This window comes from Sphaeramia orbicularis, unplaced genomic scaffold (assembly GCF_902148855.1).
Source record: "Sphaeramia orbicularis unplaced genomic scaffold, fSphaOr1.1, whole genome shotgun sequence".
Taxonomy (NCBI): Eukaryota; Metazoa; Chordata; class Actinopteri; order Kurtiformes; family Apogonidae; genus Sphaeramia; species Sphaeramia orbicularis.
Genome location: NW_021941594.1, coordinates 183,697 through 211,196, shown reverse-complemented (window position 1 = coordinate 211,196; position 27,500 = coordinate 183,697). Strand labels below are relative to the sequence as shown.

Here is a 27,500-nt window from a genome sequence, read left to right as displayed (position 1 = left end):
CCTGGGTTAAGTCTGTGTTCTTTCTTTTCTTTCTCCTCCCTTCTTTCTTCTCCTCCGTCCTGGGTTAAGTCTGTCTGTTCTTTCTTTTCGTTCTTTTCCCTTCTTTCTTCTCCTCCGTCCTGGGTTAAGTCTGTCTGTTCTTTCTTTTCTTTCTCTTCCCTTCTTTCTTCTCCTTCATCCTGGGTTAAGTCTGTCTGTTCTTTCTTTTCTTTCTTTTCCCTTCTTCTTTCTTCTCCTCCATCCTGGGTTAAGTCTGTCTGTTCTTTCTTTTTGTTCTTTTCCCTTCTTTCTTCTCCTCCATCCTGGGTTAAGTCTGTCTGTTCTTTCTTTTCTTTCTTTTCCCTTCTTCTTTCTTCTCCTCCATCCTGGGTTAAGTCTGTCTGTTCTTTCTTTTTGTTCTTTTCCCTTCTTTCTTCTCCTCCATCCTGGGTTAAGTCTGTCTGTTCTTTCTTTTCTTTCTCTTCCCTTCTTCTTTCTTCTCCTCCATCCTGGGTTAAGTCTGTCTGTTCTTTCTTTTCTTTCTCTTCCCTTCTTCTTTCTTCTCCTTCATCCTGGGTTAAGTCTGTCTGTTCTTTCTTTTCTTTCTTTTCCCTTCTTCTTTCTCCTCCTCCATCCTGGGTTAAGTCTGTCTGTTCTTTCTTTTCTTTCTCCTCCCTTCTTTCTTCTCCTCCGTCCTGGGTTAAGTCTGTCTGTTCTTTCTTTTCTTTCTTTTCCCTTCTTCTTCTCCTCCATCCTGGGTTAAGTCCGTTTGTTCTTTCTTTTCTTTCTCCTCCCTTCTTTCTTCTCCTTCATCCTGGGTTAAGTCTGTCTGTTCTTTCTTTTCTTTCTCCTCCCTTCTTTCTTCTCCTTCATCCTGGGTTAAGTCTGTCTGTTCTTTCTTTTCTTTCTTTTCCCTTCTTTCTTCTCCTCCATCCTGGGTTAAGTCCGTCTGTTCTTTCTTTTCTTTCTTTTCCCTTCTTTCTTCTCCTCCATCCTGGGTTAAGTCTGTCTGTTCTTTCTTTTCTTTCTCCTCCCTTCTTTCTTCTCCTTCATCCTGGGTTAAGTCTGTCTGTTCTTTCTTTTCTTTCTCCTCCCTTCTTTCTTCTCCTTCATCCTGGGTTAAGTCTGTCTGTTCTTTCTTTTCTTTCTCCTCCCTTCTTTCTTCTCCTCCGTCCTGGGTTAAGTCTGTCTGTTCTTTCTTTTCTTTCTCCTCCCTTCTTTCTTCTCCTCCGTCCTGGGTTAAGTCTGTCTGTTCTTTCTTTTCTTTCTCCTCCCTTCTTTCTTCTCCTCCGTCCTGGGTTAAGTCTGTCTGTTCTTTCTTTTCTTTCTCCTCCCTTCTTTCTTCTCCTCCGTCCTGGGTTAAGTCCGTCTGTCAGCAGGTAATGATACAGACTTAGAGGTGCCGTCTCTTCACAGACGGGGATCAGGCCTCGTCCTCCACTTAAAACCAGGCCTTTTTAAATTCAGATCCCTGGTGAGAGAACAGGCTTTCCCTCTCAAATACACCTTGATCGATTCCCTAACTCTCCGACTCCTGCATCAGCGGGGGAACCCGAGCAGACGTGAAAATAAATCCCAGACAAAAATCAGAGCCCTGCGAACTGCTGCTGTTTCTGCAAAAAGACCAAATAAGGAGCAGAAAACGCTGCTTTTCCCACTAAAACCTGCTGATGTTCCAATGAAAACAGCCGCAGATCAATGAGAGAAAAAGAGGAAAGGAAAACAGTTTATGAAACTTCAGCCCAAACTTCAGCCCATCACAGTCGGATTCAGTCTGGGGTCGCTTCCAACGACCGGAGACCATCATCCACTGTCTGTCCAACGGTCTGTGTCCAACGGTCTGTGTCCAACGGTCTGTGTCCAACGGTCTATGGACTAAAGTCTGTATCCAACGATCTGTGCAGTTCCTGTGTCCTCTATAAACAGTCCCTGTGTTCTCTATAAACAGTTCCTGTGTCCTCTATAAACAGTCCCTGTGTTCTCTATAAACAGTTCCTGTGTCCTCTATAAACAGTCCCTGTGTTCTCTATAAACAGTTCCTGTGTCCTCTATAAACAGTCCCTGTGTTCTCTATAAACAGTTCCTGTGTCCTCTATAAACAGTCCCTGTGTTCTCTATAAACAGTTCCTGTGTCCTCTATAAACAGTCCCTGTGTCCTCTATAAACAGTTCCTGTGTCCTCTATAAACAGTCCCTGTGTCCTCTATAAACAGTCCCTGTGTCCTCTATAAACAGTCCCTGTGTTTTCTATAAACAGTTCCTGTGTCCTCTATAAACAGTCCCTGTGTTCTCTATAAACAGTTCCTGTGTCCTCTATAAACAGTCCCTGTGTCCTCTATAAACAGTCCCTGTGTTCTCTATAAACAGTCCCTGTGTCCTCTATAAACAGTCCCTGTGTCCTCTATAAACAGTCCCTGTGTCCTCTATAAACAGTCCCTGTGTCCTCTATAAACAGTTCCTGTGTCCTCTATAAACAGTTCCTGTGTCCTCTATAAACAGTTCCTGTGTCCTCAGTGGGTTTGAACAAAAGGAACATTCATGATCAAGTCAAACAGTCTGAACAAGATTAAGTCTGAAATAAATAAATAAATAAATAAAAGATCTTTCAGATAAATATTCCACATTGAAGTCTGTTCATCTAAGTCAAATACTCTTTTTTTTGCAGTAACTAGTAACTGTAACTGGTTTGTGTCTGTTACAGTTTGACCAGCAGGAGGCGCTGCTTAGAGCATCTGCATTATATTCAGAAAAGACAGTATATTTCATATCTATATAGATTTTCTTTGTACTTTTGTTTTTTTCTGTATTGAAAGGTTGGTAAATTCCCCCCCTGGGCCGTATGGACCCTTGGGTGGGCCAGTGTAGGTCCGCGGGCCATGTGTTTCACCCCCCAGACTGAACATGTTTTACTTTTATCCTTCAGATCATTTCTGTAAATGAGAAGTTTTCCTGAAACGACTAAAAGACTCCAGGAAACTTTTTCAATGACCTGCAGAAAACGTTCCTGAACTCTGATCATCTGTGGCAACAATCAGGAAGTGGCGTTTACGGCGGCCCGGTGGGGTCACGCCAAACGAGGAGCAGCAGTGACGGGGGAGGGGGTTGGGGTGGGGGGTGGGTGGTACCTGGGTCAGGAGGCAATAAATGACTGGGTCTGAGTCCAAGGTTCAACCTCCGGCTCATTCTATTCTGACTACATTAACTTCTGCTCTGGACCGAGGGGGGGGGCTCCAGGTGCTCCCACCCCCACATTATCCTCAAATTGGCCTTTGTCTTCTGCAGGTCCTTTAATTCGCAACGTTTTGAACCACAGGCTGATTTCAGAGACGACGAACAATTACTGTCCACATCTGAAACCTGATTGGACGACGGCGTTTATTATGAACAAATTAAAACCACAGTGTTCGATATTTAAATTTTATCTTCAAACAGGAAGAAAAATCAGCCTCGAAACACGCAAATCTGACATTTATGACGATTGTATTAATAATTCACAGAACTCTATTAATATCTAAAACTATCCCATAATAAACAGTGTTAAACTCCTACACTAACACCCTTCAACCAAGTGAGTCCAAAATACACACTGACACATTTAACATTTGACCTAGAACCAAAAAGAATAATAATATGAACCAGTGTTGGAGTTAATCACTGACAGATGACGGAAGGAAAAAATAAAATAAATAAATAAATAGTAGAATTTATGTGTAGAATATTGGGGAAAAACGTGTGTTTTTTTTGCACAAAAAATATAGTTTGTTTCATTTAAAGAGTTAAAAGGACAGTTATTGAGTATTTGTTATTTTTGTTCAGGGATCAAGTTGATGAAATATAAAAAAGGCAACAAAATTATAATTATTGTTATTATTATTATTATTATTATTATTATTATTATTATTATTATTATTGTTATTATTATTATTAGGTGTTCTGCCCAAACACCATCGCTGTGAAACACAACGTGTCCCCAAATGCTTCCTCAGATTTTAGCACCACACAGTAAAAACCTAACAAACAACAATCATCCACAAATCATCCAGACGGGCAGTAAATGCAGCACACGCGCTCTGAGTGCATGTGAGTGAAGGACGGTGGGAGTTCTACACCAGAAGATCCAACTGATAAACTTCAAACATGGAGGATGTTCAGTGTTTTCCAACATGGAGTAACTCATATTTGAGTAAATGAGTTTTCAGACTCATGAAGAAGTGTCTGCAGTACCACGTCCGTCCACCAGGGGGGCAACAACTCATACAAAAGCACCGATGGAGCTGAAGAACACAGGCTGGTTCTAATGTCAACTACATCCTCCACCTACACACTGAAAGCAGCAAACTGTGACTGAGACACACCTCTGTTCATGAGGCGTTTACTTATGAAGGATTTTAACCATTTAGGCTCATTACCACGTTGGTGTTGTTTTTTATTTATTTATTTTTTTAATAATGGTTGGAGTCAAAACTTACAGTTCTATAAGTTCATAAGAAAGTCAACGTTTTAATAATTTCAACACTAAACAATAAAACCTCGGATCTGAAATCTGGATAAGAAAGGTCCCTGAATGCCTCACGGAGCTCACGGTCCAATCAGAGAAGCCGATACTCACAGTCCAGGTGACTCTGTCGGATTCCCTCCACGTCTTCGGCGTGAATAAACTGGTAACACCTCTTCCCCACGATGTCGACCGGAGTCAGATCCATGTAGTCGTTGATCCTGAAAACGAAAAAACCCACAGAATTTAGACGTTAACGTTAATATTCTATTATTACACCAATAAGTACACTGGAATTTCTATTATAGTTTATTATATAGACCGATTATTTATTTACATATTTATTTATTTATTCAAGTTATATTTTAACTGTTTTTTAATTAAATTAGATGGATTTTATTAACTCTGGTTCCATCCTTCTGGGGTGGGTGGATGGATGGATGGATGACGGATGGATGGATGGATGGATGGATGATAGATTGATGGTCCTTTAATAAACCCAGTGAATTGAATATAAAAAAACCTGTGAATCTTTTTTTTTGTTTTGTTTTTATTTGTAACTTCAGGTGAAATCCGTCTGTTTTCCGTTGTCTTCTACTTGTCCATTAAAACCAAGTTCTGCTAAACCCTGCAGTTGTTGTGGAACCACAGTGGACTGTGTCTATTGTCCAGGTAACACACATCATCTCTAACAGGTTTAATTTGGACACAGTGTCCAGGGGATAGACAGAGCCATTTCCCTGGTACGGTTGTGATAAAGTGGGTTTTCGGGGCAGACTAATGTCTGGAGGGCAGATTTTCTCATTCTCTTCCAAACTCATCCTGAAAATGCTCGTGTCCGTCTCTGCATCGAATATCATCATCTGCCTCGTATCGTGTCCTTTTTTCCAGCAGAAAAACCAATCTGTCTGCGGTGCGTTGCCGTCCTGTCTTTTATAATAAAACATGAAGGGCTTGTTTTTTTGGGCTGATATGAATCGGGGCCGGTTCACGGCTGATGCCTATCTGCTTTATCTGGACAGAAGGAGGCCGATAGATCCATCACACACATATTCCACTGTTAAACCGCCGAGGATTGGGTCACACGTCCTCATGAATAACACCTTTAACAGCGTTTCCCTCAAACGGAGGCGATGGGACGGGAATGAACAAACAGCCTCCAGGAAAAAAACAGAGCCCAAGAAAAGAACGGAGGGAATTTACATTTAAACTGATCTAAGACACGCAGATCTGGATTTAAGACAGTTTTACCAGAGTGTCCTCGAACGCACCACGAAGAGTACAATAGTGGAATATAAAATAGAATAAAACAGAACAGACCAGAACAGAACAGAATAGAATAGAATAGAATAGAACAGAATAAAAAAGAAAACAATGGAATAGAAGAGAATAAAATAGAAAAGAAAAGAAAAGAACACCCTGCAGGTGCAGGTCAAGGTTATAATCGTTAACGAAAACGAATGAAATGACGAAAACTAAAACTGAAAAAACATTTTCGTTAACTGAAATAAATAAAAACTCTAATTAAAAGAAAAAAACGATAACTAACTGAAAGTGTATTGTGAGCTTACAAAACTAACTAAAACGTATAAAAATTATGGATAAAAATCCCTTCGTTTTTGTCTTTGTAAATGTCGGATTGACATCAAATTAATTTATTTCGCTCCAGCAGTTTTAGCTAGCAGCACCATACAACACTTCACAGTCTGTCATGTCTGGTCACTGGTGGTTTCCAGTCGTCTTCTGGTCCACACTCTACCTGGAACATACAGACTAAAGCTGGGACAAAGCAGCACAGTCCTGTCTGGGATTTACTTTAGTGATGTGTGGGGTCGGGTTTTTTTTTTTTGCTCACTGTGTGTGTGTGAGTGACAGAGACAGAGCGGAGCTGAATGACAGTGTCAGACAGGTGTTGAACTAGCATCCAGGTAAAGACTGGAGAGTTTATCACCATGAAAAGGCCTTCCAAGCCCTGAACTGCACAGTTTAGAAGAGGAGAAAAGAGGAGGATGAAAACTAATCCAATTACAGAGGTATGGAACCTGTTATAATGTTAAAAAAAACGTTTGATGTTACTAGCTACAGCTAGCTGAACTGAAATGAAGCAAAGTTGGCTAATAATGGAACTGGAGATGATTAAGATATGACATATCTGCTAAGGTGTGGTTTACTGATGAGGAACTGGGTTATATATGTTTAGAAGTGGTTTATATATGTTTCTGTCTGGTTTATATATGTTTCTATCTGGTTAAACTGCTGGCTGCTTTGTGCATCTCCTCTCACGCTTTGCACATCTTCGCAGTGTTTTCACGTAAGTGACGTTGTGTATGGATCGCACCCCCCCCAACCTGCTATAGGGAATTTACACATCATAATGTACATGTGTTTGTGTCTCTGCTCAGTCAATGAGCCGCCCTAACCCGACCCCCAAATAAAGTGTCCAGGGTAACCCACTGATCAGTGCCTCACTAATTTCTTTGAATAGGATGGTGAGGAAGATAAAATATATGAAATAACTAAAACTAAACTAAACTAAACTAAACTAAAACTAAGCATTCAGAAAAAAAACGATAACTAATAAAAACTAGCAAACCTGCTCTAAAAACGAATTAAAACTAACTGAATTAGAGAAAAAAAAGTCAAAACTAATTAAAACTAAACTATAATTAAAAATCCATAACTATTATAACCTGGGTGGAGGTGTAGGTGTGACCCGTCGGTACCTGTTCTCACAGTAGACGATCTTCAGGTCCATGTTGACTCTGGTGACGAACATCTGACAGTCGATGCGGACCTCGTTGATGGTGGGTGGGGGCAGGGCGTGGGCCACCACCACCATCCCCATGATCTGGTTTGGAACCGAGCGGCTGTGGGTCAGCGCCATCCGGATCCGGAGCCGGCCCGTGATGTGTATCACCTGGGCCGGAACACAGGGGTCAGAGGTCAGGGGTCAGGGGTCAGAGGTCAGAAGTTTAAAAATTAATCAAATTTAAATAAAATTGTAATTCCATGAAAAGTTGATAATTCTTTACATAGTAAGAAGTAATTATTATTAATATGTTACATATTTTATGGTCGTTTTTATTCTATTTTCCTTTATTCTCTTTATTTCATATTTTATCCTTTTTTTTTCTCACGGTACTAATACCAGTGCCTGGGGAACCATATTTGGTTCTTTCATGAATGACATTAAAGCTGAGTCTGATGATGTAACAGTTAATGCTGCTTTAATGTTTTAACGTCCACCTTCAGAGTTTCATTTATAGAAGCTGAAAAAACTGTGGATGACTGTGTCCGAAAAGCCAAACAAAGATGGTTGGATCTTTAATTATCTTTGTTTTAGTTCATGTTGCTTCAGTTTGATTCAGTTCGCAGTTAAACCTGGTAACGTCTGTAAAAATCTGACTGATTTGAATAAAACCTCCGACTCAGGGGACGTTTACGTAGACGAGGATTTAGTAAACTGAGGCTTTTGTCTGTGTTTGTTTCTATGGTTTACACAGTGTTTCCAACCAGTGAGCCGTTAGAAATCATCAGGTGTACGTGGAACATGATCCAGGTTTACCTGACTGGTTTAAGAACAGCATCATATAAACACATACGACTGTTCGCACCAATGAGCCACTGTTCGACAACAGTCTGCTGTTAACATCTGCAGAACTAGAAAAGCACTCAGAGAGCTCATACCACCGCCAAGGCAGATCAGCCCCCCCCCCCCCAAAAAAAACAAGAGACCCAGAGCAGTTGAGGAAGATTTGTGTATCTTCAATTCCTGCAAGAAAATCAACTTTGAGTTCAACTAAACAGACCCAGGTTTCACACTGAGGAAGTAAATACAGACTAGATTTACTTTAGATTTACATCAGTCTACTTTGGTTTGGTTCGTGTGCCTTTGGGTTTTAATGTAAACATGTGCCGTGGCTCAAAAAGTCCAAAAACAAAGCAAAAAACCACACACAAACTATGTCTAAACACCTAAAAAACATGAAATATGACACAAATGGACCCAAAATAAATTTCAGACCCAAAACAGATGGAAAATGAGCCAAAAATCCACAGAAAATCCCCTCAAACTTACCATAAAAACCCACAAAAGTAATTCAAAGACCTAAAAAACATGAAAAATGACACAAATGGACCCAAAAAAACAATTCAAAGACCCAAAAATACACATAAAGACTCAAACACCATCTGGATTTGACACATTTATGCTTTGACGTGTGTGTTAATGATCAAAAAGTCCAAAACCAAAACAAAAAAACACACACAAACTGTGTCTAAAGACTTAAAAAGCATGAATGGACCCAAAAAAGATTAAAAAAAAAAAAAAGATCTAAAAATCCACAGAAAATCTCCCCAAACGCCCTGTGACAGCGTCTCCCGTGAACCCCCTGCCCGGAAAAACTGTTGAGGAAGATTGGTGTATCTTCAATTCCTGCAAGAAAATTAACGTTGAGTTCAACTAAACAGACCCAGGTTTCACACTGAGGAAGTAAATACAGACTAGATTTAGATTACATTTACATAACTAGAGAAGCACTTGGGGAGCACAGACCTCTGCCAAGGCAGGTCAGCCCCACTCCAACCCCCCGATCATCACCAAAATTTAATCTTTTGTTCCTCGTGCCAGTATCTACATTTCCTGAAAATTTCCATAACTTTTTGAGTTATCTTGCTAACAGACAGACAGACAGACAGACAGACAGACAGACAAACAAACAAACAAACCCTGATGAAAACAGAACCTCTGCCGTTCCTTGGCGGAGGTAAATCTACATTTGTTTGGTTTGTGTGCTTTGTGTTTTTCTAAAGTAAACATGTGCCGTGGCTCAAAAAGGTTGGAAACACTGGTTTAAATGACAATGACGGACATGTGCACAATAATCGAAGAGTTCTAAAAACTCCGCCCAAAGTGCAGATTTCGGCAAATATCCATGTTCGCGTTTGCGTGTAAATAGATGGAAACGCAAAATCGGAGATTCTGGGACGGATGATGGAAAAACTCCACCAAGTTCACATGTGATGATCCAGTTTAGAGGAAGAGGATGGAGCTGAGAAGATGAAGGTACAAGGATTAACAAGGAAATAAGGACGTTTGGTGTTAGCGAATGTTAGCATTGTAGCTAATTAGGGCCCACTACATCTGTTTAACCGGATCTGTGTGTATTTACTGGATATAAAATAAGGTTTTTCTGAGGTGTTCCCACATCTTCATCCTTCATATTTGCTTTATTTAATCTGTTCTGTCCAGTTCAGTAACGCAGAGGGGAAAATGTCCTTTTAAAAAAAAAAAAAAAAAAAAAACAGTTGCGTATAAACATAGTGTCCTCCCATATGTTGAACTCCTCTGTTTCTGCAGACGTGTCCATGGTTTATCCTTCTGTTTAATCTTACCTTATAGCCTGAGGACTTGATGTGGACGCCTCGCTTCGTTAATGTCGACTTCATCCGGATGAAGAAGGATCGTTCCAGAGAATTATCCGGAGACAGAAGACTGGGACTACTGGACTCCACTAACCGAAAAAAGCACAAAAGAGAAAAAAAAAACGCTGTTAGAAAGGGAGGTTTTCAATCTCATACACATTCAATTATCAGCCGTTTTATCTGGATTTGACATATTTATGCTTCGACGTGTGCATTAATGATCAAAAAGTCCCAAAATAAAACAAAACACCACACAAAAACTGTCTCTGAAGACCCAGAAAATATAAAATATGACACAAATAGACCCAAAAACACTATTCAAAGACCTAAGAATACAAATAAAGACTCAAACACTCAAAAATATAAATCTACAAATGCACAAACTGACACTAAAGACCCAAAAAACATGAAAAATTATCAAAAAATCCACAGAAAATTCCCCCAAACTGACCATAAAGACTCACAAAAATAATTCAAAGACCCAAAAAACATGAAATATGACAGAAATGAACCTAAAAAACCAATTCAGTGACCCCAAAAACATGGAAAAAGATACAAAAATCCACAGAAAAACTGACCATAAAAACCCACAAAAGTAAGTCAAAGACCCAAATAACATAAAATATGACAGGAATGGACCCAAAAAACTAATTCAAAGACCCAAAAATACACATAAAGCGGGAAATACCATCTATATTTGACACATGTATGCTTTGACGTGTACGTTAATGATCAAAAAGTCCCAAAACAAAACAAAAAAACACACACAAACTGACTCTAAAGACCCCAAAAAACATGAAATATGACAAAAATAGACTCACAAAACCAGTTCAAATATCCAAAAAAAGACGAAAAATGATCCAAAAGTCCAAAGAAAATCCCCCCAAACTGACTATAAAGACCCCCAAAAACAATTCAAAGACCCAAAAAGCATGAAAAAATGATCCAAAAATTCACAGAAAATTCGCCTAAACTCACCATAAAACCCCACAAAAGTAATTCAAAGACCCAAAAAACATGAAAAATGACACAAATGGACTCAAAAACCTAATTCAAACACCCAAAAAACATAAAAAATTATCCAAAAATTCACAGAAAATTCTCCCAAACTGATCATGAAGACCCACAAAAATAATTTAAGACCCAAAAAACATGAAAAATGACATAAATGGACCAAAAAAACCAATTCAACGACCCAAAAATACACTTAAAGACTCAAACACCATCGGGATTTGACACATTTCTGCTTGGACATGTGCGTTAAGACCAAAACCAGCAGAGGACCAATCATCTGAGACTGTTCATAAAGTCAATCAGACGTCTGATGAAGGGATTTTAATGGAAGTAAAATAAACACATGCATCCTGTCAGCGGGAGCCATCGGCCAATCACCGGCAACGTCAAACTGTCAATCATCCCAACGCCGCCTGCAGCCGTCAAACAGCGAAATGTCAGAAGACGTCAGGAGGAAAAGTGTCCGACATCTGAAACCAACTGATGATTGATCCATTAATCCATAAAACACATAAAGACTCACAAACACTGGTACAAATAAAACTATAAAGACAAACTGACACTAAAAACCCCAAAAAACCTGAAAAAAGACACAAAGGGAACCAAAAAAACTCATTTAAACCCAAAAATACACATAAAGACTCACAAACACTGGTACAAATAAAACTATAAACAAACAAACTGACACTAAAAACCCCCAAAAAACCCTGAAAAATGACACAAATGGAGCCAAAACAAATAATTTAAACAAACTTTTGAATGATATATATTTTTAAAATGCATTTATTATTATTATTATTATTATTATTATTATTAATAATAATAATAATAATAATAATAATAATAATAATAATAATAATAATAATATAGAACAAAAACAAAACAAAAACCACCCAGATGAAACCTTTTATGTTTGTGAGATTTCATTTCTTTCCAGGTGATTATACACTAAAATTTTACTGGAAAAATAAACAAAACATGAAATAATTTGATAAAACGGTGAAACTTTATTCATTTTTTCTGTATTTTTTTCCACTTCAGACGGAGGTGAAATAAATCCTGGACGTTAAAGTCATCTGTGACACTTTCATCCTTCACGTCACTTTTACTGGAAACAGGAAGTGCATTTGTCACCGTCGTCCAATCAGGAGGCGGCGCCGCTGCTGCTGAAGGTGAGATGCGTCATTTATCAGAACCGAAGCGACGGCGTTTTCATAAAGACGGAATCTGTCACCGCGGAGGACGGACGGACGGACGGAGGGGACGCAAACAGACAGAAAACACACACAAAGCAACAACAAAGACCCACAAAACTAAACCACACACCTAAAACTACAAACAGACTTACAAACATTCACAATTCAAAGACCCAAAAAATACACATAAAGGCTCAAAAACTAACAAATATAAGCCTACAAATGCACAAACTGACACTAAAGACCCAAAAAACATGAAAAATTATACAAAAATTGACAGAAAATTCCCCCAAGCTGACCATAAAGATCCACAAAAGTAATTCAAAGACCCAAAAAACATGAAATATGACACAAATGGACCCCAAAAAAACAATTCAAAGACCCAAAAAACATGAAATATGACACAAATGGACTCCAAAAAACCAATTCAAAGACCCAAAAAATATGAAATATGACACAAATGGACCCAAAAAACAATTCAAAGACCCAAAAAACATGAAAAACGATACAAAAATTGACAGAAAATTCCCCCATACTGACCATAAAGACCCACAAAAGTAATTCAAAGACCCAAAAAACATGAAATATTTCTGAAATGGACCTAAAAAACTAATTCAAAGACCAAAAAAAACATGAAAAATGATACAAAAATCCCAAGAAAATACCCCAAAACTGACCATAAAGACCCACAAAAGTAATTCAGAGACCCAAAAAACGTGAAATATGACACAAAGGGACCAAAAAAAAAAAAAGAATTCAGACCCAAAAAACATGAAAAATGACAGAAATAGACCCAAAAAACCAATTCAAAGACCAAAAAAATACACATAAAGACTCAAAGACTCGCAAATATAAACCTACAAATGCACAAACTGACACTAAATACCCAAAAAACATGAAAAATGATCTTAAAATCCACAGAAAATCCCCCCAAACTTACCATAAAAACCCACAAAAGTAATTCAAAGACCCAAAAAACATAAAATATGACACAAATAGACCAAAAAAAAAAAAAAACAATTCAAAGACCCAAAAATACACATAAAGACTCAAACACCATCTGGATTAGACACATTTATGCTTCAATGTGTGCGTTATTGATCAAAACGTCCAAAAACAAAACAAAAAAACACACACTGTCCCTAAAGACCCAAAAAAACATGAAATATGACAAAAATAGACCCACAACACCAATTCAAAGACCCAAAAACATAAAATCTGACATAAATAGACCCACAAAACCAATTCAAAGACCCAAAAAACATGAAAAATAACACAAAAATTGACAGAAAATTCCCACAAACTGACCATAAAGACCCACAAAAATAATTCCAAGACCCAAAAAACATGAAATCTGACAGAAATGGACCCAAAAAACCAATTCAAAGACCCAATAAAACACATAAAGACTAAAAGACTTGCAAATATAAACCTACAAATGCACAAAGTGACACTAAAGACCCAAAAAACATGAAAAATGATCCAAAAATCCACAGATAATCCTCCCCAACTGACCATAAAAACCCACAAAAGTAATTCAAAGACCCAAAAACATAAAATGACACAAATAGACAAAAAAAATAAAATAAAATAAAATAAAAAGAAAAAAAATTCAAAGACCCAAAAATACACATAAAGACTCAAACACCATCTGGATTCGACACATTTACACTTTAATGTGTGTTATTGATCAAAAAGTCCCCCCCCCCCCAAAAAAAAAAACCCACACAAAAACTGTCCCTAAAGACCCAAAAAAAACATGAAATATGACAAAAATAGACCCACAAAACCAATTCAAAGACCCAAAAACATAAAATATGACAAAAATAGACCCACAAAACCAATTCAAAGACCCAAAAAACATGAAAAATGATACAAAAATTTACAGAAAATTCCCCCAAACTGACCATAAAGACCCACAAAAATAATTCCAAGACCCAAAAAACATGAAATATGACAGAAATGGACCCAAAAAACCAATTCAAGGACCAAAAAACATGTAAAATGAAACAAAAATCCATAGAAAATCCTCTCAAACTGACCATAAAGACCCACAAAAGTAATGCAAAGACCCAGAAAACATGAAAAATGACACAAATGGACCCAAAAAACCAATTCAAAGACCCAATAAAACACATAAAGACTCAAAGACTTGCAAATATAAACCTACAAATTCACAAACTGACACTAAAGACCCAAAAAACATGAAAAAGTTCTCCAAAAAATCCACAGAAGATCCTCCCAAACTGACCATAAAGACCCAAAAAAACAATTCAAAGACCCAAAAAACATAAAAAAATGACACAAAAATCCATAGAAAATCCTCTCGAACTGACCATAAAAACCCAAAAATACACAAAAAGACTCAAATACAACTGGATTTGACCCATTTATGCTTCGACATGTGCGTTGATGACCAAAACCAGCAGAGGACCGATCACAAATGAACCTACAAACACAAACAAACCTACAAACGCACAACTGACTCCAACAGTAAACACCATAAACAGACACAAAAACACACAAAAAAATCATCAAAATACACAAAAAATTAAACAAAACAGACAAGAGTCTTTATGTTCTGGTTTTGGTCTTCAAAAGATAATTCCTTAAATGTTACAAAGCACGACAGGAAATGATGTGATATTTACTAAAAGCCTCTGAAAACATCCATGTGACACTAGAAGGAGCTGCTTAAAGGTTTTCATGTCTCTGTTTTGTCCTAAAGATAAAAAAAAAAAAAAAAACCAAACCAAACCCACTGTAAAAAATCTAACTTTTTCAGCCTTAAAATGATTCAAACTCATGTTAAATTCACTGGTTTATTTTTTATGTCTATTTTTCCCTGTAAATATAAAGTATTTTTATTGAATGTGTGTTTTTTTTCTTCACGTGTGAACACACACACACACACACACACACACACACACACACACACACACACTGGTCTCTGGTGGACGACATGTTTGATCAGCGCTGATACATGTTGACAACAACTAATGTAGAAAAAATGGAAAGAAATGAATTAATATGCAAATGTATCCATTATAATAGAAACGACCTTGAAGAGAAACAGAGACGAAAGGAGGAGGTGGAGGAGGAGGAGGAAGAGGAAGAGGAGGAGGAGGAGGAAGAAGAAGAGGAGGAGGAAGAGGAGGTAGAGGAGGAGGAGGAAGAAGAGCAAGAGGAGGAGGAGGAGGAGGAGGAGGAAGAAGAGGAGGAGGAAGAGGAGGTGGAGGAGGAGGAGGATGAAGAAGAAGAGGAAGACGAGGAGGAGGAGGAGGAGAAGGAGGAAGAGGAGGAGAAAGAGGAGGTGGAGGAGGAGGAAGAGGAAGAGGAGGAGAAAGAGGAGGGGGAGGAGGATGAAGAGGAGGAGGAGGAAGGAGAGGAAGAGAAGGAGGAAGAGGAGGATGAAGAGGAGGAGGAGGAAGGAGAGGAGGAGGAGGAAGGAGAGGAAGAGAAGGAGGAAGAGGAGGATGAAGAGGAGTAAGAGGAGGAGGAGGAAGAAGAGGAGGAGGAAGAGGAGGAGGAGACGTGTGGACTGGGATAAAAACCACAGAAGAACGGGGGGAACAGTTCTGTCCAAATGTTCTGATAAAAGGAGGCGGAGTCAGGTCCTTCGCTGGTCTTTGCTCATTCTGTTCGATGTCTTTTTGTTGCCATTGTCTCTTCATTGCTGTTGTCTCCTCGTTGCCGTTGTCTCTTTGTTGTCTGTTTGTTGCCCTTGTCTCTTTGTTGCGGTTGTCTCTTCATTGCTGTTGTCTCCTCGTTGCCCATGTCTCTTTGTTGTCTGTTTGTTGCCCTTGTCTCTTTGTTGCGGTTGTCTCTTCATTGCCATTGTCTCTTTGTTGTCTCTTCGTTGTCCTTGTTGCCCTCGTCTCTTTGTTGCCCTTGTCTCTTTGTTGTCATTGTCTCTTCATTGCCGTTGTCTCCTCATTGCCGTTGTCTCTTTGTTGTCTGTTTGTTGGCCGTGTCTCTTTGTTGCCATTGTCTCTTCATTGCCATTGTCTCTTTGTTGTCTCTTTGTTGCCGTTGTCTCTTCATTGCTGTTGTCTCCTCATTGCCGTTGTCTCCTTGTTGTCTGTTTGTTGGCCTTGTCTCTTTGTTGCCGTTGTCTCTTCATTGCCATTGTCTCTTTGTTGTCTCTTTGTTGCTCTTGTTGCCCTCGTCTCTTTGTCGCCCTTGTCTCTTTGTTGCCGTTGTCTCTTCATTGCTGTTGTCTCCTCATTGCCGTTGTCTCCTTGTTGCCGTTGTCTCCTCATTGCCGTTGTCTCTTTGTTGCTGTTGTCTCCTTGTTGCCATTGTCTCCTCATTGCCGTTGTCTCTTCGTTACCGTTGTCTTTTCTTTATCGTTGTCTCTTCGTTGCCGTGGCGTCTTCGTTGCTGTGGTGTCTTCGGGGACGTGCTTCCTCCCACACTCAGATTAACGCTACAAAGGCAGGTGTGCAGGCGTCGCTGCCGCCGCCGCCAACTCTGGGACCTAATTATCTACGGCAGCGGAACTTTCCCCGTTTGAAGGACAAATGATTAATTAAAAAGAACAACTCACCTACGCTCTGATCTTTGGACAATACCCAGAGTGCCGAGGGTCGGTTTCCTCGCCACGGTACGTGTTCGGGAACATGCGGCATCGGCGTCTCGGCGGGACGGCGGATCATTGTCTTAACGCTGCCGCTTCAGGAGCCCGTTGTGTCCGACTGATAACGAGCTAACATGATGGCGGCGAGGGACGAGACAAAAGCTACTGCAAGGTCGGAGCGACCTCCGACGGTCACCATGACGACAGAGACGCAGGAAGAAGGGGTTTAAAGCAACGCGTGAGGCGTTTAGGGACGAAAAACGCAATGGGAAAGACGGGAAACGGAGAATTTACGACAAAAACAATGACACTGAAGGAGACCGCAAGAACGATGAATAGATGAAAACCAGTCATGCCGCAGAGGTCAAAGGTCACGGATCCAGGATTATTGGTTTGGTGCTGTCAACTAACGGCATTTTTACAGCAACGTAAAAGTAGGTAAATCAGTCATTTTACTGATGATGGAGAGAAAGATGATCAGGTCAACGAAACCCCCCCCAGAAATAAATGGAAATACACAGAAATACACAAAAATACACAAAAATAAATGGACATAAAAAGAAATAAAATGGTTTAAAATTAAAAGTCATCCGACTAAAACTAAAGACTAAACTAAAACATCTGGAATTCCATGGAAAGGTGATGAAGCAAAGATTTAAAGTGGTTACAATAAATATGACACATAAGATACCCAGAATGCACCAGGAGGAGAGGAGGAAGTGAGTATACACACACACACACACACACACACACACGCACACACACACAGTTTAATAGTGTAAACCCTCAGTAACTGTCATCGTTCTGACTCCTGCTCTCACTATCACCTCCTCAGATGTAATTGAATCACTAGTGTTAGAAGAAGAGGAGGAGGAAGAGGAGGAGGAGGAGAGGCAGATTTACCCACAGTACACAGTGTGTGTGAAAGTGGATTCCCTTAAAGCCTTTTCCCATAATGCATCAGCCTGGGAACCACAGGTACACACAGTGGAAACAGTGGGCTTCATGTCTGCTCATTTCCTTCTGTGATCGGAGGTTTGTATTCTGACACTGAGCTCAGATCACACAGTCTGCAGACGGACTGAGCCACCACTGGATTTACACCTTTGTTCCACGGAGACACCTTCATCTCATCCTCCTCGTCCTCCTCCATCTCCTCCTCCTCCAATATATATATATGTATATATATATATATATATATATATATATATATATATATATATATATATATATATATATGTATATACTTTATTGTATACTCTATTCCAGTGTTTCCCAACCTTATTGAACCATGGCACATATTTCACATGACAAAAATCACAGGACACACCACCAAACAAAAACGTCACATAAATTATATTTATTGAAATCTAATTTTTAAAAACTTTTTTTTTTTTTTTGGGGTGGGGGTGGGGGTGCACAGGTGACACTGTCGTGGGGTGTTTGGAACAAGAAAGCTGATAGGGGTGCGTCAGCTACACCTTGAACGGACCCCCGAATTGAGGTCCATTGTGTAATAGTATGGGAGGCATATCCCCCCTGCCCCAACCCGATATCCAGGGTTTGCGGGTAACTCGCTAATCCACTCATCGCTAGTGAGGGGGGCTTTATCAACAGAACACATCGCATCAGGGCCAGTTCACTTTCACTTTCACTTTTATTTTGCAAAGGGAAAGAGGGGACTGTTGGTGTAGAGTGGGTCACTGGTGCATGCTGTCGTATGTATCTATATTAGGGATGCACTGATACCCCTTTTTTCCAGACCGAGTACGAGTACTTACATTTGAATACCTGCCGATACCGAGTACTGATACGAGTCCTTAATAATCCCATTCCAGTTCTTAGTTCCTTTTGTAAATGTGCTTTATTGTCGTTGTCATTAGTCTGACTGGAACAAAGTGCTGCTACTGACATTTAATGTGTTGGAATGAGCGTTTGTCAATTAATCCACCAGGGGGCGCCGCTCTGAATTAACCATACTGGACAAATACCACGAAGAAGAGTCAAGTTTTATGAAGAAGAAGAAGAAAGTCAGTAATAACAAACATGGAGACGACAGAGGGAACAGTAATGTGACACTAATATTGCAGCGTTTTCACTGGTAAGGTTTAGCAGCTTGGCTTCAGCAGGAAGAGAAAAGAGAAATGAGTGATAAGTTTCATTTTCACTTCTGTTGGTGGCGGTCCGCACCGCTCCGTACTCCCGCTGGTATTCTCATTCTGTTTACGCATCCGCGAGCACCTGGTAAACAGATGTAATGTACACAGAAGACGGACAGAACGCTGCGTCCGTATCTGTCTGTGTCTGTAACGTTACTGTCAGTCAGCGTTACTTTTATCACCGTCATTTATTTGGTTAAATCTCCACACTCTTCACACTCCTCACACATTATTCCACCGCTGCGTACCTGCTGCACTGAACTGGGAATGTCACATGGCCATGAGTGGTATCGGTGCATTTGTATCGGATGGCTTTTACAAGTACGAGTATGAATACACACACTGAGTATCGGAGCCGATGCCGATACTTGTATTGGTATCGGTGCATCCCGAATCTATATCATGCCGCTCACTTAGAGGACCAGTCTGGTGAAACTGGATGATTTTCCATGGCACACTTATGTGCCGTGGTACACTGGCTGGGAAACACTGCTCTATTCTATACTCTATAGCAGGCATGTCCAAAGTCCGGCCCGGGGGCCAATCACGGCCCGCGGTCAGATTTAATATGGCCCACAGCTTTGGTGTTATAATGTTTATGTTTATGTTTATGTTTACGCATTTGGCAGACGCTTTTTTCCAAAGCGACTTACAGGGGAAACCAATTAAATCACTCAATCAATCAAATTTTATTTATATAGCGCCAGATCACAAGAAAGTTATCTCTTGACATTTTATATATCGAGTTGGTCAAAACCAGACTCTAAGTCAATTCTACAGAAACCCAACAGAATCCTCCAGGAGCAAACACTTGTGACTGGTGACAGTGGCGAGGAAAAACTTCCCTTTAACAGGCAGAAACCTCGAGCAGACCCAGACTCCTGGAGGATGGCCGTCTGCCTTGACCAGTTGGGGTTAAAGAGAGAGGGTAGAGAAGGGGAAAAAGAGGAGAGCGATAGAGATAGGGAGGGGGGAAGAGGGGGAGAAGGGGGGAGTAGGGGGAGACACATGGAGGCGGTTGAGGATAAGTGAGTGGTGATGATGAGGGCAGGGAAGAGGCCGGACCACCGCAGCAGGTCCAGAGATAATCGTGAAAGAATCTGTGGTTGTCCTGGGAAAAACCTTATTAGAATATTTAAAATGGAATGTTTGAAAGTGCTAGGACAGGAGGTGCTCTCGGAAGAGCTGGGTCTTCAGGAGCTTCTTGAAGATAGGCAGGGATGACTCTGTTCTTGTAGCACTTGGTAGAGCGTTCCACCAACGTGGAACGACCCATGAAAAGAGCCTGGATTGTCTTGTACAAGGTCTGGGGACCACCAGACTACGTTCCCCAGACGAGCGGAGTGGTCGTGGGGCGACATAAGCTTTTATTAGTGCACCTAAGTAGACAGGAGCAGACCCACGGAGAATTTTGTAGGCTAGGATTAAAGATTTGAATTTGATGCGATTTGATTTGATAATGTATTATTTATGGCCCGCTTGGACTGTTGAACCGAGTACATGAATCATAAAAGCTTCAAAATACAGTTTCTCCGTTCACCTCATGGTGGCAGCACCACTCTAACTCTATCTGGATCTGTGACCTTACCGTGAACCCTTTTCGCTAATTTCTAACCATGGCGCCTGTAAATAAATAAACTAAAGTTGACAGTGAGGGTCGCCGCTTCCAGGAGAGATGGGAATTACAGTTTTTTTTCACTGAAAATCGAGGCAATTATGTTTGCCTAATTTGTCAAGAGACTGTTGCCTTGTTTAAGGAATTCAACATAAAGAGACACGAGCAGACAAAACATGCTAACGCATACGACAAGCTAGCAGGGAGTGAGCGCTCTGAAAAAGTGAAGCAAATTCCAGCTGCTTTAAACTCACAACAGTGACTCTTCATGTGAACCTGAGTTCAGTGAATTCACCACCAAGGCAGGTTACCAAGTTGCCAGGTTAGTTGCCTCTAACTGCTGGTGTTATGTACTTGTAGATGTGACACAAAATATTACTTTTTGAATGATTTTGTGAAAGACAAGAGTAAGAGTCATATGTTTTCATCTTAAATGTTAACAGACTTTGCATTACTGAGTAATATATGAGTAATGATTACTCATATAAGTCATGTTTAAAATGAATGTGGGGTTAAGATTTTTATCAACTTCTTGGACGTTTCAGATACTCCACACAGTTTGTTCTGTGTTATCTGACTCCAGATGTGAAAGGAAGGCAGAACTGTTTTTTTTTTTTGTTTTGTTTTTTTTAATTTGTTCACACCTGAGTGGCTCAGATTTGGTTACATTGCCATTTAAAAAAATGATATTGTGACAATGAAAATAAACTTCTTGTAGAACAACGCATTTAGATGTAATTTTTACTGTTTAAAAAACGTCTGAAGGGACCACTGGCCCCTGGCAATGTCCACATTATCAGATCTGGCCCTCTTGAAAAAAAGTTTGGACACCCCTGCTCTATAGAGTATAGAATAGAGCGTCTGTTTATATACATTTATTTATTTATTTATTTATTTATTTATTTACATGTACAGATGTAAAAGAACTGAATAAACCAGATGAACCTGTAGATGTGTGAAGACATCTGAGAACTGAGGACAAATGAAGGTGAGATAATCTGAGTTATTATAATCAGATAAAGATGATCAGATGATCCTGTTCACATGATCAATAATAATCAGATAACTCCAGTAATTGGATACTGGTGGGAGTACTGGTGGATACTGGTGGGAGTACTGGTGGATACTGATACTGGTGGGAGTACTGGCGGATACTGATACTGGTGGGAGTACTGGTGGATACTGATACTGGTGGATACTGGTACTGGTGGATACTGATTACTGATACTGGTGGATACTGGTGGGAGTACTGGTGTGGGTGTGAACAGACTCAGTGTCCGTATTTAGTTCTCTGAGGCCGAACAGATTCGTGCTTTACTTCACATAGGTTGAATATTTAAGGGTGGTTTAAGGTAAGAACAGGAGTTAAGGTGTGGAGTCGGTTAGTTTCCTCTGATCCGGAGCAGACTGACAGCTGCTGTGTGTTTGGAACGAGGTCAGAGGTCGTAACGACGACACACACATCAACACACGCCAGAGATAATGAGTAACTGTCTGCGTGTGCAAGCGGAATAATTACTACCAGAGAGTCGGACGGACGGAGACATGATTAAAGACGGAGTGACAGGAAGTCAGAGGTGGAGAAACCAACACAAAGAAATTAACGAGATGAGGAGAGACGAGAGGAGAGGAGGGATGAGACGGACAGAGTGGGATTCAAAGACACTTTAAGGACATTTAATGGACAGGACAACAGAGGTTTAGGACATTCAAACTAAGAGTCTCGTACGATAAAGACGACAAATAAATGTCCAAAACGTCCAGAAGTTTGAGTTTGAAAAGACAGAATTATAATAAATAAAACAAAAAAAAAACAGATGAATGTGAGGTTAAACCCACAGGAAATGCACCGCTCACACCTAAGAAAACAACAAATAAAAACAAACCCCACAATACGACAAATGTCACGTTTACCGCAGAGCCGAGGGACGCCTGAATGCAGCGTCCAGCGGCCGCTTCAGTGGCATTTACACTGAAAACACCAGAGTTACAGAACAAACAGTGAATGCACCACAGTACAGCCCACACACACAGAGGTACTCGAACGCAGCACGAGGACGGGGTTCACACAGCCGGGTCCAGGGCTCAGGCCAGGGCCAGGTCTACGGTTTGAAACCTGACCAGGTCCAGGTCCAGGTCTAGGGTCTGAAACCTGACCAGATCCAGGTCCAGGTCCAGGTCCAGGTCCAGATCCAAGGTCTGAAACCCACTCTAACCCACTCTAACTCACTTTAACCCACGTAGACCCACTCAGACCCACTTAGACCCACTCTAACCCAGTCTAACTCACTTAGACCCACTCTAATCCACTTTTAACCCACTCAGACCCCCTCTAACCCACTCAGACCCACTCTAACCCACTCAGACCCACTTAGACCCACTCTAACCCACTCCAACCCACTTAGACCCACTCTAACCCAGTCTAACCCACTTAGACCCACTTAGACCCTCTCTAACCCACTTTTAACCCACTCAGACCCCCTCTAACCCACTCAGACCCACTCTAACCCACTCTAACCCACTTAGACCCACTCTAACCCACTCCAACCCACTTAGACCCACTCTAACCCAGTCTAACCCACTTAGACCCACTTAGACCCACTCTAACCCAGTCTAACCCACTTAGACCCACTTAGACCCACTCTAACCCACTCAGACCCACTCTAACCTACTTAGACCCACTTATACCCACTCACACCCACTCAGACCCACTCTAACCCACTTAGACCCCCTCTAGCCCACTCAGACCCACTCTAACCCACTCTAACCCACTTAGACCCATTCTAACCCACTCCAACCCACTTAGACCCACTCTAACCCAGTCTAACCCATTTAGACCCACTTAGACCCACTCTAACCCAGTCTAACCCACTTTAACCCACTTAGACCCACTGTAACCCACTTAGACCCACTCTAACCCATTTAGACCTACTCCAACCCACTTAGACCCACTTAGACCCACTCTAACCCAGTCTAACCCACTCTAACCCACTTAGACCCTCTCAGACCCACTCTAACCCACTTAGACCCACTCAGACCCACTCTAAACCCACTCAGACCCACCCACTTTACCACTTTGGCCTGTTATCTGCTGTCACACACTGATAGTGCAGAGGAGCGCTCCATTTGCCGTCCGGCGTCCCCCTGTCCTCTGTGTCCTTATCTGAACGGCTCCATTGTAAACAGCCCCGTCCTCGTTAAGGAGCCTAATTAGAAAACTCGAATAATAATGGCCTGTGATTGGCTATTGTGGACTCTAAAGATTCCATTTGGAGCGGCGGCGAGCGTGGGGCGCCGTTTAATAAAACTGAACCAAATGGATAATTTCGCCGTGGTAATAATCCTCCGCTTCGGAAAAGTTCTTTGTTTGTCTCAAGTGGTTTTATTGGTTTAGTGAAAAACAGAAGAAACACACACTCATGACACTGATTTAATTAATGTGAGCACTTTGACTAAAGCCATTGTGACTAATTATGGTGTGACTGTGGACGTGGATCTGACGGAAAACCAACGCATTTACACCGAAAAACCAGCCAACGACCAAAACCAAAGCAGACCGGTCCAGGACACGTTCACCTGTGGTTCAATCAGACCAGACACACACTTCATTAACCCTTTAAATACTCCCATTAAAACACAACTACATTTATTTATATTATTTTACGATAACAGGGTCAGAATATGTCTTTTTTTGGTCAATTCTTTTTCACCTTATTTTCAGGAGGAACTTAACTTTCAATATTTGTTTATTAATTATCATTATATGAAGTATTGTGTGTCCATGCTCTCATTCTTCTTTTTGGTTCTTTGGTATCATTTATATCCTGTGTGATCGTCTGTGTTGTAGACAGAGCCTCTGATTCCACTGACAGAAACATCCATCAGCTGATTCAAATAGACTCCGCCCACAGCAGGTCTAAATGCACAATTCCTATTTTTAGGGGAAATCTGATTTTTTTGTGTTGATTCATATTCTACATTAAATGTGACTTCTGTCAGTTTTAAATCTGAACTGAATGTGGCCCTGAAGTGACCCACATGCACTAAAGAGGTCCTGAAGTGACCCACATGCACTAAAGAGGTCCTGAAGTGACCCACATGCACTAAAGAGGTCCTGAATTGTGATGTTTGTCGCATTTCAATGACGTAAAGGTCGGATAAATGCGACCTGGACGTTCAGACTGAAGTCACATTGGAAAATATCAGATCTGTATCAGATTTAGGACCACATATGAAAGTGTTCCGGGTCAGATTTAGGACCATATGCGAAAGTGGTCTGGGTCAGATTTAGGACCACATATGAAAGTGGTCTGGGTCAGATTTAAAACCTCATATGACAGTGGTCCGGGTCAGGTTTAGGACCACATACGAAAGCGGTCTGGGTCAGATTTAGGACCACATACGAAAGTGGTCCAGGTCAGATTTAGGACCACATACGAAAGTGGTCCAGGTCAGATTTACGACCTCACTTGACAGTGGTCTGGGTTAGATTTAGAACCGCAAATGAAAGTGGTCTGGGTCAGATTTAGGACCACATACAAAAGTGGTCTGGGTCAGATTTAGGACCACATATGAAAGTGGTCTGGGTCAGATGTAGGACCTCATACAAAAGTGGTCTGGGTCAGATTTAGGATCGCATATGAAAGTGGTCCGGGTCAGATTTAGCACCACATACAAAAGTGGTCTGGGTCAGATTTAGGACCACATAGGAAAGTGGTCCAGGTCAGATTTAGGACCTCATACGACAGTAGTCCGGGTCAGATTTAGGACCACATACAAAAGTGGTCTGGGTCAGATTTAGGACCACATATGAAAGTGGTCTGGGTCAGATGTAGGACCTCATACAAAAGTGGTCTGGGTCAGATTTAGGATCGCATATGAAAGTGGTCCGGGTCAGATTTAGCACCACATACAAAAGTGGTCTGGGTCAGATTTAGGACCACATAGGAAAGTGGTCCAGGTCAGATTTAGGACCTCATACGACAGTAGTCCGGGTCAGATTTAGGACCACATACGAAAGTGGTCCGAGTCAGATTAGGACCTCATATGACAGTGGTCAGGGTCAGATTTAGGACCGCATATGAAAGTGGTCCGGGTCAGATTCAGGACCACATATGAAAGTGGTCTGGGTCAGATGTAGGACCTCATACAAAAGTGGTCTGGGTCAGATTTAGGATCGCATATGAAAGTGGTCCGGGTCAGATTTAGCACCACATACAAAAGTGGTCTGGGTCAGATTTAGGACCACATAGGAAAGTGGTCCAGGTCAGATTTAAGACCTCATACGACAGTAGTCCGGGTCAGATTTAGGACCACATACGAAAGTGGTCCGAGTCAGATTTAGGACCTCATATGACAGTGGTCAGGGTCAGATTTAGGACCGCATATGAAAGTGGTCTGGGTCAGATTCAGGACCACATATGAAAGTGGTCTGGGTCAGATTCAGGACCACATATGAAAGTGATCTGGGTCAGATTTAGGACCACATATGAAAGTGGTCCAGGTCAGATTTAGGATCGCATATGAAAATGGTCCGGATCAGATTTAGGACCACACATGAAAGTGGTCTGGGTCAGATTAGTGCTGTTCAGACTGTCTGGAACAGATCAGATCCAGGTCCCATGTGTCTGAACGTAGGTTTATATTTGGAGGATGTTTCAGTTTAAGTCTTTGGTTTCATTCATGAGTTCAGGTAGATCTGAGATGTCGGAGTGTCTTTGAACGCACCAGGAGGTCCACATCCACTCAGTTTCGTTACATGATGACACCTTTAACACAGAAACTCCCCTGATTTCACGTCTGTCCTTTATTTATTAACCCTTTCATGCATCAGAACCACAGACCACTTTTAACTGGATCCGAACCTGTTGAAACTTTTGCTCGCCGTTCGTTTCTCGCTGTGTTTTTGCGTCTTTCGGACGACCTTTCATTCACATTCACGCCGTTAAACACCAATGCTGAACCTTAATTGAGTATTTATTTTCATTTTCTCTCATCACGGGGCAGAATTAGTAGGAAAAACAGGCGAATTTTAAAGGAACAGTATGTCTGCCCTCCAGGAAAACACCAGAAGTTCTCCATTATTAGCTCCTCGCCGTCTAATTGTCCGCGGCGTCGCCTTATTTCAACATCATAAGTCTTTGATTATTGTTGCTAATTACACTATTAGTACAATGGAGGGGAATAATTCGTCATAATCGCTCACATTTATCATAATTACCCAAGTTTACAGTCACCTACATTTAATGTCATTCAGAGCGGCCGACGGCGGCGGCGATGGCGGCGATGGCCCAAGGACAAACACTGCACAATGAGTTTGTGTGTGTGTGTTTATACATGTGCATTTATACATGTGTGCATTTCTACATGTGTGTTTATACAAGTGTGTTTATACGTATGCGTTTATACATGTGTGTTTATACATGTGCATTTACACATGTGTGCCTTTATACGTGTGTGAGTTTATACATGTGTGTGTTAATACATGTGCATTCATACGTGTGTGTTTATACACGTGTGCATTTATACGTGTGTGCGTTTATACATGTATGTTTATACGTGTGCATTTATACATGTGTGCGTTTATACGTATGTGTTTATACGTGTGTTCGTTTATACGTGTGCGTTTGTACGTGTATGTCTTTATACATGTGTGCATTTATACATGTGTGAGTTTATACATGTGTGCGTTATACATGTGTGTGTTTATACGTGTGTGCGTTTATACGTGTGCGTTTATACATGTGTGCGTTTATATGTGTATGTTTATACGTGTGCATTTACACATGTGTGCGTTTATACGTGTGTGTTTATACGTGTGTGTTTATACATGTGTGTGTTTATACGTGTGTGTTTATACGTGTGTGTTTATACATGTGTGTGTTTATATGTGTGTGTTTATACGTGTGTGTTTATACGTGTGTGTTTATACGTGTGTGTCTATACTTGTGTGCGTTTATACATGTTTGTTTATACGTGTGCGTTTATACGTATGCGTTTATACATGTGTGCGTTTATACGTGTGCGTTTATACATGTGTG

At 40.8% G+C, this 27,500-nt stretch overlaps 1 protein-coding gene and 1 long non-coding RNA gene across 2 annotated transcripts in view; one reads left to right on the top strand and one right to left on the bottom strand.

Moving 5' to 3' along the window:
- LOC115416341 (neuronal PAS domain-containing protein 3-like) overlaps positions 1-27,500 on the bottom strand; it is a 111,120-nt gene that overhangs the window by 23,701 nt on the left and 59,919 nt on the right. The window contains exons 4-6 of the mRNA XM_030130090.1: positions 9,868-9,986; positions 7,197-7,390; positions 4,588-4,694 (exon numbers count right to left, since the gene is read on the bottom strand). Coding sequence (XP_029985950.1) covers positions 4,588-4,694; positions 7,197-7,390; positions 9,868-9,986 — 420 coding nt within the window. The remainder of the gene's footprint in view (positions 1-4,587; positions 4,695-7,196; positions 7,391-9,867; positions 9,987-27,500) is intronic.
- The window catches only part of LOC115416347 (uncharacterized), a 4,959-nt gene continuing 2,035 nt past the window's right edge, over positions 24,577-27,500 (top strand). Inside the window, exon 1 of the long non-coding RNA XR_003934957.1 lies at positions 24,577-24,612. This is a non-coding gene — a long non-coding RNA (uncharacterized LOC115416347). The remainder of the gene's footprint in view (positions 24,613-27,500) is intronic.